This window comes from Phaethon aethereus (genome assembly GCF_964289735.1).
Source record: "Phaethon aethereus genome assembly, chromosome: 4".
Taxonomy (NCBI): domain Eukaryota; kingdom Metazoa; phylum Chordata; class Aves; order Phaethontiformes; family Phaethontidae; genus Phaethon; species Phaethon aethereus.
In genome coordinates, this window is record NC_138578.1 from 5,629,201 (window position 1) to 5,649,024 (window position 19,824).

The 19,824-nt window shown below is 39.6% G+C and overlaps 1 protein-coding gene across 1 annotated transcript in view; it reads right to left on the minus strand.

Moving 5' to 3' along the window:
* Positions 1-19,276, minus strand: part of PRSS12 (serine protease 12) — a gene marked incomplete at its 3' end in the record, with an annotated part of 42,634 nt that extends 23,358 nt beyond the window's left edge. The window contains exons 1-5 of the mRNA XM_081999191.1: positions 18,451-19,276; positions 9,875-10,013; positions 7,418-7,596; positions 5,154-5,304; positions 402-580 (exon numbers count right to left, since the gene is read on the minus strand). Coding sequence (XP_081855317.1) covers positions 402-580; positions 5,154-5,304; positions 7,418-7,596; positions 9,875-10,013; positions 18,451-19,042 — 1,240 coding nt within the window. The 5' untranslated portion in view covers positions 19,043-19,276. The remainder of the gene's footprint in view (positions 1-401; positions 581-5,153; positions 5,305-7,417; positions 7,597-9,874; positions 10,014-18,450) is intronic.
* Between the last annotated feature and the right edge of the window lie 548 nt (positions 19,277-19,824).

Genomic DNA, 19,824 nt, shown 5'->3' on the forward strand with positions numbered 1-19,824 from the left:
GGTCCCATTATTGTTCTAAAACAAAATTAATAACATTGCATTTACTGCATCTGATCGGAATATTAGACTAGTGAATCTAGTGCTGATCACTAGCATCATTTAATGAGAAGATGAAAGAAATGCCATAATGCACCCAGTCAGCTGTGAAGTGTTGCATAATGTAGTTGCTTAAGTGCAAGAGAAATAGCACAAGATAGTGATCCCCAAAGCCCTTACTACATGCCAAGTGCACAGGAGTGGGCTCTAATTACATGATTTCACTATATATATATACACACCTTATCTGCCAGAACACTTTATAGCTGTGGAGTTTTGTGCATCTGCAAGCTCTAAAAATTCTCTTTCCAGAGAACTCTGCATTTGTCACTGTTTTCCTGTGTGATTACTGGTAATTGAAGTACCTGTGAGAGGTGTGCAGGAAACGCCGGCATCTTCTTTGTGGCCGCAGTTGTGTTCTCGCCAGGAGCTTTTTGGACACTGTTCTATCGATAGTTCGTTTCCTGTACACTGCACTTCATCCAGCAGCACGGGACCTGACCCTTCTCCAAAGTAAGCCTGGCTCCATGCCTTGGCAACACCCCTGTCAAAATGTAACAAACACCCGGTCAAGAACAACCAAGCTGAAGAGTCTGGGGCTCACTGGGAAGAGCTGAAATGTTGCTTATCCAGCTTCTAAAATAGCAGAGGACTGCCTGAACAGCCACAGCACTGGTACCTGACAGTGCAGCCCGCATTGTGTCACGGTCAACTTCAGTCTCAGCTGAGGCTATGGAGTGACTTAAACATACGATTTCCACACTTCCACAGTTTAAACATACTTAGAACATCAATTTCTATTGTTATGTATCTATCTGATATTCCTTTTCTGTCCCTTGTGATTTTTAAGTGTAACTTTCCTAGAAGAGATTATGGGTATGCAGCTATATGGTATGAGGATTCTAATTTTAATTTAATGTTTATATGTAGTAAAAATAATATGATACATATTTCTACAGTGACTTTCATCTGTTGTCCTCAAAGCACATGAATCAAATCTCAAATGCCCAGATGAGGCACATAAAAGTGATTGTTCCCCATTTAGTCATGTACAAACCACAGCAAAGAGATCTTGAGTGACTTGACAATGTCACACCACCAGTCAGTGGTATAAATAAGAACAGAAAGCAGACCAACGACCAGCCTTGGGTGTGTTACGCTCTTTATGTCAGCATAGAGGATTTTGAGCACAAAAACCTACATAAACTGAAAATGTTCCACTGATTCAGCATTACAGAAATTATGCAGTGTTTAACACTTGATGATCTACCAAGATTTTTCCAATTCTATTTAAGATACCGTGTCTTTAATATGTAAATGTTTTTCATGGTTTGGTTTCTTTCCACTCGATAGTTTCTCTGTTCATATAATCCAGGTTAGTTTTCATAGGAGTATTCTCAATATCTGTCGTCTTTTCCAACTCTTAAGACTGCAATGTCTATCTAAACTTTTTACTCTAATGAATTACCTATCTAAAGCATTCGTTTAAATTAATTAACATACAGTTTGGGTGTGGGGCTCTATATTAATTATTTATGTGGTTTAAAGAGAGAGAGTTTTCCACTACCAGCCATGTATTGTCATGTAACACCTAACAGGAATGGTATGTTCAGCTTATACTGAAAACATGACAGGTCTTGACTATTTTGTTTCAGGATGTAATCGTTCAAACTCTTTAACTGGCTTTTGCGACTGTGTGTCAGAATAGTGCATTGCTGTGATTTTATTTTTTTTTTTTAAAGAAGTTGCAGTAGTTCATGTGTTTAAGGCACTGACTTATTAATCCATGTATGGATTTAGATATAAGTGGATTTAGTTTCTAGTGCTTTGTATAAATATGTAACAATCTCTGTTCTCTTTTTTTAAGGAAAACAATACTAAATTTACAATTGGGAATCATACAAATTCTTGATAAATAGTAAAGGGGTATGGGAAATACAGCAACAGTAAGAGACTTATAAAAATTAAATTAGGATAAGGAAAAAGTTCTATAAAAAGGAAGGATGTGGAAATTCATGGTAGACACTGTGTAGATAGTAGTGCTCAGTAAATAAAAGCACACACAAGAAAGGTAAATTAAATAACTGTTTTGCATTTTCATTTTGTTTAAAATCAATTTGGTTTTAATATTTTCAAGCTAATGTGCTTCATTAATCTTGAAAACGCACTGTTAATTTTCAGACTGTTTCTTTGGCAACGAGACCCCTTCTTCAAGTGGTGGAGAACATGGAAAATATCAAAAAGCAGGTCTCATTTACTCAGTAGGGAGAAGACTTATAATCTGTGATTACTTCAAAGAAGCAGGTAAGTAAACAAAAAATATCCTCAAACAGTCAGCAGGCAACACTTGCAAAACACCTAGCTTCAGTCTGAAGTTAGTACTGTATTTTTGAGAGATACTTTTAATTAGACATTACCTTTTCTTCTGAATGACCTTCCTAATTCCAAATAACATATTAATAGATACCTTGCTCTAATTTTTTTCCTTTAGCAATGCCATGAAGAATTTTAATAGATTGGAAATTACATTTTTCTCTGAGATTTGCAAACATTTCCTGATTGCCCTTACTATTCTTTCATTTAGTTTGTTAAGTAACCATGCATTTTTATATGTAGCATTAATTTACTGAACACTTGTATTTTGTAATGCTGGTAATGGGAAAAAGAGCAAGGTCCTCCATCTCTTGTATTTCAGAAAGAGCTACTTTTCAAACTGGTTGAAGTTGCAAATGACTATATAGTAAACTAAGAAAATATAATCTGTAAGATACACTAAGGGTAATACTTATTTCAAATCTACGTATCCCATTTATATTTAAGCATCTAAACAAGTTAAAATATGTTGGCTTTCCAGTGTATCTTTCTGATGTACCAGGATAAGCTCTGTGACTTGTATATATTACAAGCGTATCACAGAAAGCCTGGTTTACTGGTAGTTTTTAAGCTGATTGTACTTTGGAACATTTGTATGTATAAGATAAATTATCTTCATTTAAACTTATTGAGTAGTATTTGCATATATACAAACTTTACAAAAAAAGAAGATTCCTGTATATAGCTTCCATTTCTTGTATTTTTTTAATTCTGATGCTGGTACAAATGTATAGAAAATATTAGAAAAAAAATCCTTATTCATTAAGAAGCTGGCTGAAATCAAAGAGATAATGCTTGACTACTCTGAATGTTGAAAACAAATTATACCATAATCTAGAAAGATTCTCTGGAGTTCCAATAAAGCAGAGACAACACATCGCATTACTATAACAATAAAGGCAATTTGTATCAAGCAAAAAGTAATTATGAAACCAAATAATAAAATAAATTGTCATTATTTTTCACCTGTTAATGGTAGATTAATATTCTGAAGTTTTATAGGAGTGCTATAGAAAAGTTGAAAGCATGTCAGAATAGTGCATTGCGTGAAATAGTTGAAAGCGTGTGGGAAGCTACTTACTGAGATGCTTATGCTTCCAGATGGATTAACAGTATGCAAATTTACATTATTTTTATTACTTCGTAACTGCTCTGCTGCCACTGTTGGTAAAATTTCACTTCACAGTGTTGAGCACATTTGTCAAGACATCTTGATTACTTGAGGGAATTCTGTAAGAATTTTTGTATCTCTAGACATATTTCAAAAAGACTTAGCACCATCTTAATACAATTTATTTACTCAAAAATATGAATCAAATGAGAAGCATCTCAGGACTGCTGTTTCTGAACATTAAGTGTAAGTAATCAAATGTTTTAGTGTATATCAGTAAGGAGGCGGGTTAAGAGCATAACATTTGTCATTAGTATACAGCATAACTTAGTAGCTCCCCAAACTTATTAATAGTGGCCCAAGTCAAAAGAAGAAAAAGCCTGTAAGGAGATAGACTTTCTTTTTGGTATTCCCAATTGAAAATATACAGGAATGTATAAATATAGCACAAAATAAACTGGGCAAAAATTAAAATCTGATGTCAGAGGAGTATGTTGATTCCCACATGGCTCACCAGGAGATCTAGCAGCTTTTTAAGTACTGCACAGTTCTCATCCTTTTGAGCTAATTTGGACGGCACCAGCAGTCCAAGGCCTCAGTTTCACGTTATAAAAGAAGTACGCTCTAGCGGCCGCCCATTAATGCCACAAAGCTTGCTACCTTCAGTGCCACTTCTTTTAATTCATTGTTATACCAGCAGGGCTGAACAGGTGAGTTCTGTTCCAGGCTCCTCTGCACTGACCTGCTTAGTTCTCATCCAGTCTGTCTGACACAATCCCTTTCTCCTCCTTGGGTTTACATCTTAGTATATTCTCTGCAACTTGCTCCTAGTTTCCCTCTTCAACCCATCTGGCCTTTCATCCCAATTGTCTCCATCCTTCCTCTCTGACTCAGCAGTTCTCCTCTTTTGCCTCCCAATTCTGCAGCATCTTTCCTCAAATACTGAATTCTTAACTTCCGTATGGCTTCAAAATCACCCCTGGCTGTTCAGAATAGGAGCAAGAAAATCCTGTTCTGCTGCTGTGACTATATTACGGACCACGCTTAGTTCAGACAGAATCTCTGACAAGCTTAACTGTCAAAACTTCAAATAGATCTCTACTCAGTATATGCACACTGACAATCTTCAGAGACTTGTGACTTAAACAAACCTTGAGAGATTCTCACAGGCATGCCAAAAACATATCCTGTCTGGCAAAGCAGTGCTCTTACTCTTTGGAGTAAGGAGGCTGTTTGGAGTAAGAGCAAGGAGGCTGTTAAGACTCTTCAGTAAAACGGATGTAAGGATTTTAACAGTCAAAGCAGCTTCCTTTTCTTCACCTACGTTTTTTGACTGTACTGAAACTGTAGCGAGTTTTCACTAAAAAGTCAGCTTTATTCTGAGACGCATCCTTTTTCTGTCCTACAGGCAAAATTGCCCTATCATATGACACCGAAAACTGGATCCTATAAATCAAAGTTCCAGGGAATTGAAAGTAATGGTGCTGTACCTGAACCTTCTATAAGTAAACTTAGTTACTGCTTCAGAGTATTAGTGCGATTTTAAAGGGGCATCTTTTGACAACTCCAAGCTATGTATCTGACCTACTCTCCTGCTTTGTTGATGGAGTAGAAAATATATAGAAAAACAAACCCAAGGCCAAGCTGCCGACAGACAACTTCAGCATCTGCATCATCCCACTGATCATCACAGACAGTCCCCCACTGGCCAGCATGGTAGACTTCTACTCTTCCTTCGTGGGCGTTGTTCCCACCAGCCAGCCGGATCGGAGTAAAGACAGGGGCTGTGAACAAACACAGAATATCAAAAAAGGTCACTTCTTTCCCAGAACGTTTTCCTGGTAGTAAAGAAAAAAGACGGCTTAATGGTTTCTCTGACATCACTCAAGAACCACGCTTTCTTTTTTCTAGTTAAATGGAAAACCTGAAATAAAACTTCTCTAGAAATTAGTTCCCCTAAGCTCCACTTTCAGTAGCTGAAGAATACTATACAGACAAGTAACCGTACTGATCTTGAGTTACTTAAGTGTCACAGCGTTCACAGATACTTAGGGACAAATATTACAATCAGTCAGTAGAGCTGCATTTCTACAAGTAAGAGCAAAATTGGCTTTGTATAGGCTTGGTCCCAGCAGGTAAAATCTGAAGCAAGAGGCAAAAATTCTTTCATTGCCACAGAAGTAGACATTTATCCTCATGTTTTCTCATTACTTTTGGTAATTCCAGACAGAGCAGTGAAATCTCAATTGACTGTGGAGTCTCACTTTAATTGTGTAAGTATTGTTCCCTTCCCATTTCTGAGATATGGTTTGATTTTTTTGTATTTTCAAACCATTAGCCCTTTTCTGGTCCAGCAATAAATTGCCTTGAAAGCATCACTTCTGCATAAAGCTGTAATAATGGAAACAGCTTAAAACCATATTAAAAAAAAAAAAAAAGCTCTAGTATTTAAAAGGTCATGTTAAAGTTTCACCATATCTAACATCTGAATGATTTAAAATGTGATTAATCTTTGTGTAGGCCTCCCAAATAATTAATGCTACTATTTCATCTATTTCTTGGCTTAAAAAAAGAAAATTGAGGGCATTTCTCCAATTTCATCTTATTATTTCATTGGTATGAAAACTGGGTTTTTTCTAATTATTGAAAAAGGCTAGTTGCAGTAGAACATGCAAAATGTGAAAGCTTCGGTCTGCTGAAACTCAGGAACAATTTTAACTCATTTCACATATCATGGACTCTAAATTACTGATAAACTTCCTTTCAGTATTATTGAAACAGACAACAGTCCTTTAATAAATTTATCTGAGCAAAACAAAGTTCTCTGGTGAAAATGTCCCTAAAAAGAAGGAAAACCTTATGATCTAAAAGTATAATTTGCGAATTTATAGTTTTCAATTTCTTTAGGCAAAACTATTTCTCTTGCTTTGGTCCTTCAACTTGTCTCCTAGCTTAAAAAGATTCTCCCTTCCCTCTACACTATAGTTTTCTAAATTAAGACCAAACTGATTTTTTAGAAGTCATTTATCAAAATATTCCTCATGAATAGTGGAGCTTTAGGACTAAAATGCATATGTCTTTGGATAGGAATGTAAGTAAGGAGAGGAAAGGCAGCACAGAACTGGCTGCAGCCAAACCTGTTTTGGTTACAACTGAAGAGACTGCCATTGCCATCTCCTCAGCACTGCCATCTCCTCAGCACTGCCATCTTAGCCTTCCCGAGGTCAGCAGTATCTTACATCTGATGGTATAATTGCCCATTTAGTTGCTGTTTATCATGTTTATTAAAATAATCTGAAATATCTTAAAACATTAATAATACTTTTTTTCCTAATAATATAAGTTTGACTTGTGTGAGTGATGTGTGAGGTAGCAATCTTCAGCTAGGAAGACTTGAACCTGTTTCAAACGTATGCAGAATAGGGCAAAAACTTTGCAGTTCCTTGTGCGATGTCATCCGTGTTCACAGTAAGGAATGCAAACACTTCTGTACCAAAGATGTTAGTGAAATTGCTGCTACTATTCAAGAAAACGTAACAAATTGACACGTAGCTACCAAATACAACCTCCGAGCAGATTAATAAAAAAACAGTTTTTTAAAAAATGTGTGGGGAAGCATACTTTCACAGCCAGAGATTCTTGCTGCTTCATCCTTTCTCACAACCTACATCTAAAGCAGTAATTTGCTTGTTGATTGTGGAAAGGTAAAAAGTGGTTCAGCTAGTTGCTGCTTGCACAGCATAGAGGGACTTGAAACAGTTAATGATGCGATGATTCAATCTGTTTAATTTCCTGTTCCAAGAAGTCTTAATTTTTTCTAATTGAATACTGAGTAATTATTACTACTTCTATTTAAATAAGGTAAGGAGTTAACCAAACGGTATGTATTTATTTTACCCAGGGAGGAGCTACATGTGACAGCAGCTGCCATTTTTTGAGGACATGTTCCATCCTGACAGATGACTTTTTCACATAACAGTAAATTTTCTTCATCGCCATGACAACGCACTTCACTCCAGTACACAGGAATAAGGCCCAGTCCAGAAAATGGTATGTGTTTTGCTGTACCTTTCTCACTGTTAAGAAGAATAATCAGGATAGGACATTAGAGTGGGAGGAGGAAGAGTGGAACATTTTACTCGTATATAAATCTTGGAGTAAAAAAGAAAACGCTTTCTTCAGCACTGTAAATTCATCACGTTTTCATACAGTTCAGCATTGTCTTCTGCACAAAGAAAAGTAACAGATGTGACCCAGTTCTCAGCATTTTGTTGTGGGATATTTTAGTACAATGGCCTGTGTTCCTGCAGGGCCAGCTACATTCCTGTTCTCCCGGTTCTTAACTACAAAAATCAACACAGAGTCCACAGTCCATAGGTGAATCTATAGTACCATCCCACTGCAGTTACACTGCCAGGAGAGGTAATGCTAATGGGCCTTTCACCCTTATCCTCTCCTTTACTCCATTAAAATGTACCAGTGCTCTGCTCATACACATGTCATATAATACAGTTGTGACCATGGGGCAGTGAAACTACCTCATACTCCATTAGATCAGGCCCATGTCCATTATTCTCTATTCAGCCATTCCCATCCATCCAGAACATTTATAAACAGCTTACTTTCCTTCACATACTGAATCTACAGCGACAGTTACTGAGCCATCTTTTCTTCCATGTAATGCTGAAGAAAATTAAATGGAAAACAAAGCTCAAATATTGTAAAATCAAAGGAACAGATAAATGGGAACACCTGAAAAGCAACAGTAATACCTGATGAGTTCACCTGTGGTATATAGATCCAAATTTCTGCTAAACACTCATGATAACAGAAACTTTCAACTGCTGTTTGCTTGGGACTTCTTGGCCCGGGTTCAGATTTAAGCCATTTCTGTTGAAAAGACCAAACCATTCACCCGTATCACTGAACTACTTTTGCCAGTGGCAGTCTTGTTCAACTGAAATGTTTAGGGTATGGAAGGCAAAAAGAACTTGGATGAAAATGAGGAACAGAGACATTGCACGTAGACAGCTGAAGTATAAGCAAAATCACGGCCTCCAGATGGCTGAACTTTTATCTCATCTAATCCTCATATTTTTATAAGTTGGCATGGTGTGTCCAGATTAGTATTGAACATTATAAAACAGCTTAGATTTAGTTCTGGCTAGCAGTCTTAAAAAGTGGAATAATCATTAGGAATGGCACAGCGCAAGTATGCTATAAAAGCCCTTTACTGCTTGTAGCAAACAAAATCACTACTTTGGTATGTGGCTGAAAGAAATACTGGAAAGCAATAAAGCCAGCCATACTTCGTGGCTTATTGAGGAAGTGCAAACTGAATGGAGTGCTAAGTGGGGATAATCAAGTAATTTGGTCGCTAACTTGAACATCATTGATTTTTTCAGAAGCTGGAATTGCATTTTATTTTTAAAACTCCCTTTTGGTATGGGAGTTTTCTTCCTTACCTCAGTTTCATCTTCTTATTGCAATTGCAGTATCACTATGGGCATTTTCTAGAGTTTAATGACCAAATTATTTTTAAAGGGTTCTGTTGATTAACTCCATTCTGACAGCAGTGGGAAGTAGTGGTCAGTGAGGACAATGCAGGGATTTTCAGCCTGTCCAGTATTGCTATAACTCTGTAAAATATTTCTATGAAAATGTAAAGCTGCAAAATTTGTCTGATTTTGGGTTTTGTTATCAATGTACAACACTGAAAGTAAACCATACAGATCATCTAGCTAAATGAAGATGTCCACAACAAAAATACCACATTTTCCAAAACCCTAGGATGTGTCCCAGATGGTTTTTGGCAGGATAGAATGGATGAGTACCAGGGTAACCCCGGGCTCCTTAGAACCCTGAGTTCTCCTATGATTAGGAGCCCATGTAGAGTCTAATTCTGGCCACATTTACATTTTTATAGATTCAGTAACCTCACTGGACCTGTTCTTTATTGACACTAACATAAGTGAGATCAGGATCAGACCTCATATTTCTGCTCTTGTGGACATCTCCCAGGTGTCTTGTAAAGCAGGTTTTGTTTGCCCTAAGCTTTTCTGACCTGTTCAGACTTTCCACTTTGAAAGCAAAGCATCTACCCTGGTCTGGTCCTCTCCGGATCCCATATGCAGCTTTCAAATGAAATACTGATTCTCACAGCAACCTCTTTGAAGTACAACGCCATTGAAGGAAGCGAGGGAGTCTGGAAAGAACTACTTCAGCATTCAACAACTTTCAAACAGAAAAAACAATCATCAAACACAAAAAGCCCACAGGATTTGCAAAATTAATTGTCCTTTTTACTGAAACATCATTAAAAGTTGACTGATTTTTACACAGAATGAAACTTACCCCAGTGCAAGCTGTTTACATACGACTGTTGCATCATTATTGTCCCAATGGCTCCCACAGATTGTTCCCCAGATTCCATTCAGATAAACCTCCACTGTACCTTCAAACTCATTCTTACCACCCTGGAGTCTCACTGACCCTAGTTTAAAAAAAAAAAAAAAAAAAAAAAAAAATTAAGCCTCCAAGATACTCCATTGCTCAATTGATGTATCCCATACAGAAGACTCTGAACCCGATTTTCCCTCTGCAGAGAGAGTTGCTGTTTCATGTATCACCATCTTTGTGCTCTTTGGGTGAGCTGCTTTCTAAGCAGCACTCTCACACATCTAACAGTATTACACAGTGATATACAAAATGAGATAACCTTATTTTTTATATGAGGAAAAAATTTTGCTTCTTATACTTAAATTGCATCACATTTCTGATCTTTCTGATGCTACAACTTACTTACAGATCTAACAAAAAAAAAAAACTTATGTATAGACTACACATAATTATTTAAATGTGGTTACCTCTACCCAAATGAGCAAAAAGTGTGTGTGTGTGTGTATATATATATATATATGAGTGCTATACTTTTATCTTCCACATAATTCTATCCAACTTAAGGGAATCAGAAAACAACCACATAGATTGCATAGCTTTTGCTCTGACCCATGGAACGTTATGCAAGTCATGGATGTCAGCAGTTTATTTTAGTCAAAGAATGCATTTGTTCATACTTGTTCTCAGACAGAAAAATATTGGATGTATTTCTATTGATTCATGAGAGGTCTTTACCAAATTCTCAGGCAAAATAAGCTAAAAAAATGAGGAATCGTATAAAAAGTGGGGAAAGTAGTCTGCTTCTTGAGAGCTAGATAACAGTGAAATATGAGAAAATTACCAGATTTTGTGTATTTTTATTACATTAGTTTTACTTGAGATGCCAGATGCATCTGCTGTTTAAGGTAGCCAAGTGCCACTGATAAAGGTGGGGAAAAAGCTAGTCATAGGTATAATTACAGAGGCAGAACTGACAGAGCAGTAATTCAACAAGAAAGAATACATTTCTGCTAAATTATCAAGCATAAGCTAATTGTATGCATTAGTATTGCCTGAAATCTCAGTTAATCCATCTGCCTCTCTTCTGTGATCTACTTAAAATCAGAAGTTACACCATCATTCAATTTGCAGGGTTTTTAGCACTGGGAGAAAACAGTCAATATTTGTGCCTGCATTTAACTGTGTATGTGTAAATAATCATAGTCATAATAGTGATAATGATGATGGTGATTATGATAATAATAATAGGTAGATCCACTTTTTCTTCTCAGCTTTCATTCAGATTGGGTCCTGGTTTTAATTTAGTTCAGTATGTTTTATAAAACCATGAAGCCAAACCACTGCCAAATAACCCGAGGAATTAATTAACCTCAAACTTGGTTTTGTGTGTTCCTTTTTGCCTCCTATTTACTTTCTCAGCTGTAACTTACTGTGCAGTAAATTGCAAACAAAATTTATTCAACTCATGTTACAGAGTGAGCTATCATTCAGAATAGAGGATTATTAATGAGTTAATTATAACAATACTGTAGACATGTTCCACATTGTTTATCTGTCTTTATAATTTTTCTCTTTGTGTTTTTGTGTCATATACAAAGAGAGTCTGGAATTTTGTTTATTTCTGCTCTTCACCAGACTTTTGTGGAGACTTATTTTCACTTGAAACATCAACTGCAGTCATAGCAAAGTGATTCCTGACATACCAGAAAGTAATTTTTAAGATGTCATCTCCAAAAATAAGTTTATTTTTGTAGATGATTGCTTACAGTCCTTCATGACACCTACTGAAATCAATACAGTGTTTCCTGAGTACACATAACACAATATTTCTATTCAAATATTTGAATAAGGGAGTACTTGAGGAATAAAATCATCTTCTAAAGTCTCCATGGCAGAATTTGTCTCACTCATCTTTCTGTATTTACGGAGCTCCCGTAAATACAGAAAACAGTGGAAGAATTTATTCACGTACATAGAGCAAAAGATAGCACAAGGCATAACTTTTGCACATCAGAAACTCTCTTCCCAACAATTAAAAATGAAAGAAATCTGAAATCCTTTGCACCTCTGGTATAGAAGCCTCAGGAAAGAAGTTTGAAAAGCATAGAGTTCTCCTGGTGGACACATACCATTAAACAAAGAAAACAGCCTTTCCCCCACCACCCACTCCCCTAAAGAACCCCGGGTGACGCCTGGTCCCTGTTGAAGTGGGAAAGCACACTACTGGTATCACTCGGTAAGGGAAAATTGACTGGAAGGGACAATGCCTTGTTTCCATGTGCCTGTGGGAAAAGACATACATGAAAACAATAAATGAGGGATTTTTTAAAAAATTAATCTTAATATCTCAACAAAATATTTTGGTTTGCCTTTTTCGTGTAGGCTTACAGTTGCATACAGGAATGCCAATGTTTTATGAAAGGTAGTAGCATTCATAACAGACCTTTGTTCATCTCACAAGAAAATATGATAAAGATTCTATCATATAGAAGAGAAAACACACAAGATGATTGCTAAAGGCAATTTTGTTACAAATTGAAAATATTCTTGATTTTCACCTGATAACTTAATCTAGAAAGAAATAAAAAGAAAGCCCATTTTTACATGTAACTAATCTTAAAGCTTTTATTATGCCTGCTGTTTAATAGAGTTAACCAAATATATGGTATAATGATTCTAACATGCTGGTTGCGTTGACTCGCTACTCTCCTCATAGGACAGTATTGATACCTATGATTAACCTAAACCATCCAGAGCAAAATCCAGCATTCTGTCCTCAAGAAAAACAATAAATAAAACCTTTTTTTTAAAGAAAAGTCGGAATTGGAAACCGTCTGAAAGGTTAATATCTTGAACGTATTTTTCTAAGTCCAGTCTAAGTGTTTCTAGCTCAGTATTTCATCACCGTGTCCAACAAGAGTAAAATGATACAGTATTTTTTGTTACATATGTACTTTGAAGTATGTATCAACCTGTATCATATGACGAGTCATAATTATGTAGCAAATAAATCATAAGAGCACATTAATGAGAAAATGATTTCTCTGTTTATTCAAAGTGTTGCAGTATTCAGACGCCTGGTAGTTATTTTACTGGATCAAGAGATAAATTAGTTACAGTAGCATGGATACCTCATAAAACAAAACAGAACTTTAAAATTTAGACTTTGATTTCAGTAGCTTATTTTTTCTTTCCAATAGATAAAACTCTTACTTCATAATGAAACAAAGATCTGTTTCAAATGTAAATTGATCATAGGGAATTGCAAGATGACGTTATCTGCCATCATGTATGTTTATGCTGTATTACCAAGTATCTATTTATTACTTGTGATTCCATAACCTAATTGCAAGATAATCAGTGTTTGCACTCTTAAAATGACCAGGAAACACTATTTCACTTCATAGGCAGCAAGAAAACTAATATTTAGCGTGATTAAAAGGATACTGGTTAATTGTTAATGTCACTAGTGAAGTTATCTGTTAATTTTAACACTTCAAGCCCATACTGCACCTCAACACGTGTGCCCAAGGGGCTTCCTTCCGTGCTTCCCCTAGGGCACAAGAAGCTTTGGGGAAGAGCATCTGAATTACATCTTAAAAAACAAGTCTGGCTTAAGTGTATGCATTAGAGGCTCTAGGTTTCTGGAATCGCAGATATGGAAGCATCTCAGTTTTTTAAGCTGTAAGTTTTCAGCTCTTTTAGTTGCTGAAGAAAACTAAACATGTTGGGAGTAGAACTAATGCAGTAGTATCTATTCTGGCTTTTATGCAATCCTCTGAGAAACTCAAGTTCTCTCCCCGCTCCACCAACTCAATACAGTGTCAACCCTCTGCTTAAAGTGCATATCAGACCATTATGCCTCAACACCAAGCTCAGCAGCAGGGAACATGAGTACAGGGTCCTGCCCATGGCTCTCAATGCCCTCAGCACTAGTCAGGAAGAGGAAGGATGAGGATAGGTGAGCTGACCACAGAAGAATAAGCAGCAAGGGCACAGGACCATAAAGCTGGCCTGCTAAGCAGCTCTAGGACACATACTGTGGTCTTACAATGGACTTAATTCAGCCCTATATTGAAGAATACAAATCTACTGTCTTGACACAAACTCCTTCATTTATATTCACTCAATATGTTTGCATTTCTTCTAATTATGCTCTAGCTGGGGTTACTGATGGTCAATTCACGTTGTTTACACAGAGTCTGGTAATTTTAGTTGCCCTGGTATCTGCCCAAGTCAGAGTCTTTCCTATCTGCTATCACTGTTTAAAAGAGATTAAGTTATACTTGCAAATGCAAGGAAGTAAGGGTATCCAGTGGGTGCTGCTGAGACTTGCTCTGCAACACCTGCCATATAGGCTCAAGATGAGACACACAGGAAAAAAGGGAGAGGAAAAACTCTCAGCCAACTTTTAATTAACTCCAAAAGCAGAAGGGCTTCAAAGTAACTGTGCTGTTGTGCTTGGCCTCTTTTCCTATACCATTCTCATGTCCAGAGATGCTGGGTAACTTCAAACCCTATTTTATTTTCTACATTTCACTGAGAACATGCATTGTTACTGGGTGTGGCTGAATTGCAAATAAAATGGCAATCACTTCCACTTCTGCTCTACATCTAAGTGCTGCAGCAGTGGGATTTATGGTGTTGGCTCAAGGTGTGCCAGTAGTTTCTTTGTAAACACCTGTGTCCCAAGGTTTTTAATTTGGCTGTAAATGTAAATTTGGAAAAGAGGGATCAGAAGTAGTAGTTGCCTGTGCTTTTCACGCTGGTGCTGGGTGCTCTGAAATTGCAGATTTAAAGTAAAGCAAAACAAGTGTTCTGAATTTTGGAAATTTGTAAAAACAACAAATACTTTTATTTCTGTTTTCATTTCCAAGGTGTTCCAACATGGGATAGTGCCACACAAAGGCGCTGCACTGATACGTCATCTCTGTTGCCTTGGAGTCAATTAGGTAAGTCCAAATTGACATAAAGCTTGAGGGTCTCCCATTGATATGTGCTGTATATCCCATGTAACCACATCATAACTCAGTATTTCGGAACACTAGTGGATGATTCATAATACATATAAAATTCATATTTTCATTCAAAACTATGGATGATTCTCACTGCGATCAATGAATGCTGTTGTCCATCTCTTTCCTGAGCACTGCTTTTAGTCTAAAATTATAGTTATTTTCTCCTGGTATTGTAACCTTGAAAAAAGGGTGCATCCATCAGAACTATTTTCTAAGAGCTATCTTGAGAACTTTAGCAGATAACAGTATTGCATACTCAAGGATCCTTATATTAGAAGTTTCATAAATATTGTATGTATCGAGTGTGTCATGTCCTGAATTGGTTCCTCTGCAGCAGTGAGATTCATCATGTCAACGATCAGTGGTTTAAGGCTCTGAAAAAATATACTGAGATGTTAGGAATGTAACATGCTCTAGAGGATTGTAGTTGTCTTACGTGGTACAGAGCTGTAGAAAATAAGGGGATTCATGTTATCAACTTTATTTTCGTCCCAAATCCAAAACATAGCCTTATACTAGCTTCTATGAAGAAAATTAACTCTATCCCAGCTGAAACCAGGACAGCTGTGCAGCTGTAATAAGAATGGTTCCAGAAGAGCTGCTGCTTAGAAGGAAAATATAAGCATTGATCTTTAATTTTCATCTTTTTTTTTTTCTTTAACCCTATGCTATTAAAAAAAACAATACCCCAAGAGAACTTCCATCAGCTGCCTGTAGGGAGAATAATCTAGTGTTTAGACAATGAGCCTCAGCCTTGATTCTTCTCTCACAAAAGTTTAATGAAGCATTATTTGATTGGCATTAGTGGAATTACCAACTAAAATGGAAAGACTCTACAATCTGGCCATTCTGGAGATGTATTTTATTTCCAGTTCTGCCACTGATTGGTAGTGTGACCTCTGGCAAGGACACGTACCCTCTCTTGTACTGTTTCCTGTTTGTAAAATAAAGTAAGTTAACCCACTTTACTCAAAGAACTTTAGATATCTAACAACAGAGCATGCACATGCCACCTGAACATTGAGTGGCAGCAGTTGCTTCTAGGTAATGAGGTAGGGCTCTTTTTTGAAGCATGAGTATATTACAGGTAAGTTTTTACTAGCAGTAACTAAAACACTAAATTCTGCTGGACTTATGCTGGCTCTGTGAACAGAGCAGTCTTGTACTCATTTATTTTCCTCTACAATTTCCTTGGTTAATCATGATAATTTATATATATTTGTATTTGGTTTAGTTGCTTTCAGGACACGAATAAATAATATTACACAGATGTCTCTCACTTTAGGAGGAAGGAAATGAAACACCAAAATCTACCATTTTAAACTGTAAAAGTGATTTTAGACTGGTACTACATAGTATAATCACAAAGGTGCTTTTTTTTTTAATTTTTCATCATTAATGTTTAAATATAAAGTAGTTTAATATATACACATGCATGAAGTTAATATCTGCAATTAACTTTGCGGGTAAGTCTTAATGTTTAAGCTAGAAAAGCCAGGAGATTTACAGTTAAGGCTTTGAACATGGTATTGTATTTCATTATTGCAGGTGCCTAATAACTTAGTATGGGCCTCCTTAGCACATGTACTAAAGCAACAGATGCAGCAAGTTTATCTCAGAATAGTCTGTCCTTCTGTAGCTATAAACTGCACCATAACATTGCCTTCCTTGCATTTCTTTGTTCCTCTCTTACAAGCAGCATACTTCAGGACTAATGTTACAATAATGTTTATTTCTGGGCAAATGGCTTGATTTATTTCCATGTTCCACCTTAAGCCATCTCACGTGCTCTCTAATTCTTTCGTATTGCCTCCACGAAGTCTTTTGGACCGATGTTTGCCCTGTTGATGTCACTGAGAGTTTACCACCAAGTCCAGTAGAAGCAGATGACCTTTCAATTAGCAAGTACTGGCTATTGTTCAGTTGCTTTGTCCTCCCTCTTAACAGAGGCTAACCTGGATTTCCTTTTTCTGGGGAAAAAAAAAGCAGCATTCTGAAAAGACTGAAGAAACACAGCTAAACCCAAGCCATATAGTATTTTTGGTGGGTTTTTTACGTAAATCACATCCATGATGAACTTACAGGGGATTCTGGAATTTAGTAAGATTAGCATGAGATTGGGATCTTGGCAATAAAATGCTGCGTTCTTCTTCACTGTAACATATTAGACCAAGTCCTCACAAAGAATTTTGGGAACCAGACTGAAGAATTCTGAAAAAAGCTATAAATATGACGGGCTAAATCAAAGAACCAACTGTGGGACCCTTTCCCACACCGAGACCAGTTAAAGGGTGTGAAGTCTTCTGGATTTTTTTTTCATCTGTGTCTAGTTATCTGTTTTCTCCTCCATGGCATCAGCTGCCTGGTATTCTTTCCAGGGAAACATCTGTAATGCGTAACACCATTCTATCTTCTTGAAGGAGCACAGCATTTGATGTGGAACACAGCTTTGGAAGCTGCATTTTTTTAAATGCATAAATGATCAATATGGACCTTGGTGCTTCCATATGCTCTTCACGTCATACTTTATACCAATATGTATTATTATCACATTGCTCAAATTATCTTTTTTCCATGCCTCTTTTAGGCTATTGTTGGGAGAGATAACAATCCTCTTCAGAGACTGAAAGTAAATTAATCAAAAAAACCCAAACAACCCAAATCCAGCTTCCACAAGAACAACATTATTAATAAGAATATTAATAATCAACTTCCTTTGCTGACCTTGTGATATTACAAAATATGTAAAAGGAAGAGCAACAAGGAAGGAAATTTTTACTTTCGTTGCAACAATTACGCTTGCTCACTTTCAGTGTAGCTATAGATAGGACATAATTCCTATACAGGCAGGCGATAATACCAGAGCGATATAGGAGAAAACGTGAAGTCATTCAAAATCAGACTGCACATAAATCTATTTAACGCCAGCACTGGTGAACTGTAACGCTGATCAGCGGCTCCAAGGGCTGCTCCGTCCTTACGCACTGAGGACCTCCACTGAAGCCACTGAGCGTTCAGCTGGGAGCGCGTGTGGGGGACGCACAGGTCTCTTGGCCGGGGTCGAACCCCTTTAATCCCCAAGATGGGGGAGAGGGGGGGAGAGAGAGGTACTAGGCGGGCAGTTCGCGTGTAGAGCAAGGCATCCTTCTGCTTTTCTTTCTGCCACTTCACTCCCGCAGACCAAGCGCTTCCCGGAGAAGTGCGCCCGCTTACGAGGGGGGAATGCCAGCCTGGGCTAACGGAGCCTGCTGCCGGCACAGCTGCCTAGCGCCATTCACCTACTACTAAAACAGCGGCGGAATAAAACCAGGCAGGACATTGGTCTCATCTGCTGACGTGAAAGTTTAAACTCCTCTCGGAAAAGCTTTCGCCGTCACTTTGGCAAAAGGTGCCCGTCCCCCCGTCGCCCCCTGTTCCCTCTGGCGGAGCGGGTACGGGGCGGCGGGAACACTCTCCGCTCCGCCGCCGCCGCCAGCCCGCTACCCGCCGGCCCGGCGCCCCCGCCTCGCTCACCTTGCTCGCCGTCGGCGCGGCCCCGCTCCGCCCGGCCCCGGCCGCCCCCGGGCCGCTCGTCGCCGCCGCCGGGCCGGGCGCAGGAGCTGCGGCGGCTCCGCGGCGCCCGGCCCGTCGCCCCCCGCCGCGGGAGCGCGGGCGCCGCCGGCGGCCAGGGGCGCTGGGCCGCGGCGAAGCCCTCGGCGGGCGGCGGCGGGGCCGGGGCGGACGGTTGCGGGTGGCGGGCGGCCGGGAGGCCGGCGGGGACCTGCCCCAGCCCGCGGGCTCCGGGGATCGCCCCGATCACCAGCGCCACCACGAAGCCGGTGACTGTCATGGTGCCAGTCCCGGCGGCTTGGGTCCATCTCCCCCTCTCATCGCGCCCGGGATGCGAAGGGGGAAGGCGGGGCCGCGACGTCCCGCTAATCCCCCACGCCGCACACCCCTGCCGCCCTCCCCCGGCTCCCCCGCCTGCGGGGGCAGGGCGAGGGGGCGCGGAGCGGGGCGGCCGGCAGCGGCGTGTGCGGCTACCTGCCGCAGCCTTCCCCAGCGGGGCGGCCGCCCGGCCCCATGCTCCGCCAGCCCCGGCCGGGGTTTGGAGGCGGCCGCGCATCGACCTCGCCCCCCGGAGCGCGGCCGCGGGGGCACCCCCTCTCCCCCGCCAGCCCCGGGCGCCCCCCGGGTTTAACGCTGCCCGCGGTCCCGCCGCAGCCCCGCAGGCTCCCCTCCGCCCCGCTTCTCTCTCGCACTTGGGGCACCCCTTCTTCTCTGCCCTCGCCGCCGCGGCTCCCCCGGCCCCTCCGACAGCCTCACAAAACGCAGAAAGAGACCGGGCAAAGCCTAGCCCGGGGCGGGGGCGCGCAACTTCGGGGAGAGAGAGAGAAAACGGACCCGCAAGGCGGCTGGGGAGGCAGAGAGGTGGGGAGAGCCCCAGACATGTCTGCGGGAAACAAAGGGGGTGGAAACAAATGCCCTGAGGAGAAATGCCTTCGAGGGTTTAGCTTTATCCCAGCCCCGTGTGCTCTGAATAGTAATCTGCTTATTCCCAGCCGCTGCGGAGTTCTGCAATGACATCTTATTTCCTTTTTTCTACCAGGGTGGATGTCACTTAGTTTTGCTTCTTTGTCTCAGGTTGTTCACTTGTTAGTTTGGGTTGGTTATTATTTTTTAATTTACCACTGTTTTTAATCTATGCTGTTCACATTTTGCAAAGTCCAACTCTGCCTGATAAAGCGTGCACCCTTTATCAGGCAATAATAGCGTCTAAAAGAGAGTGTGCTTTCTGCTTTCCATGCAGGATCCCGGGTATCTCCAGTAAACAGTGGCCTTCTCCTTTAGCAGCCTCCAAACTGTTAAAAAGGTGCAAACTGCAACTTTACTAGTTTAAGCTTTTGT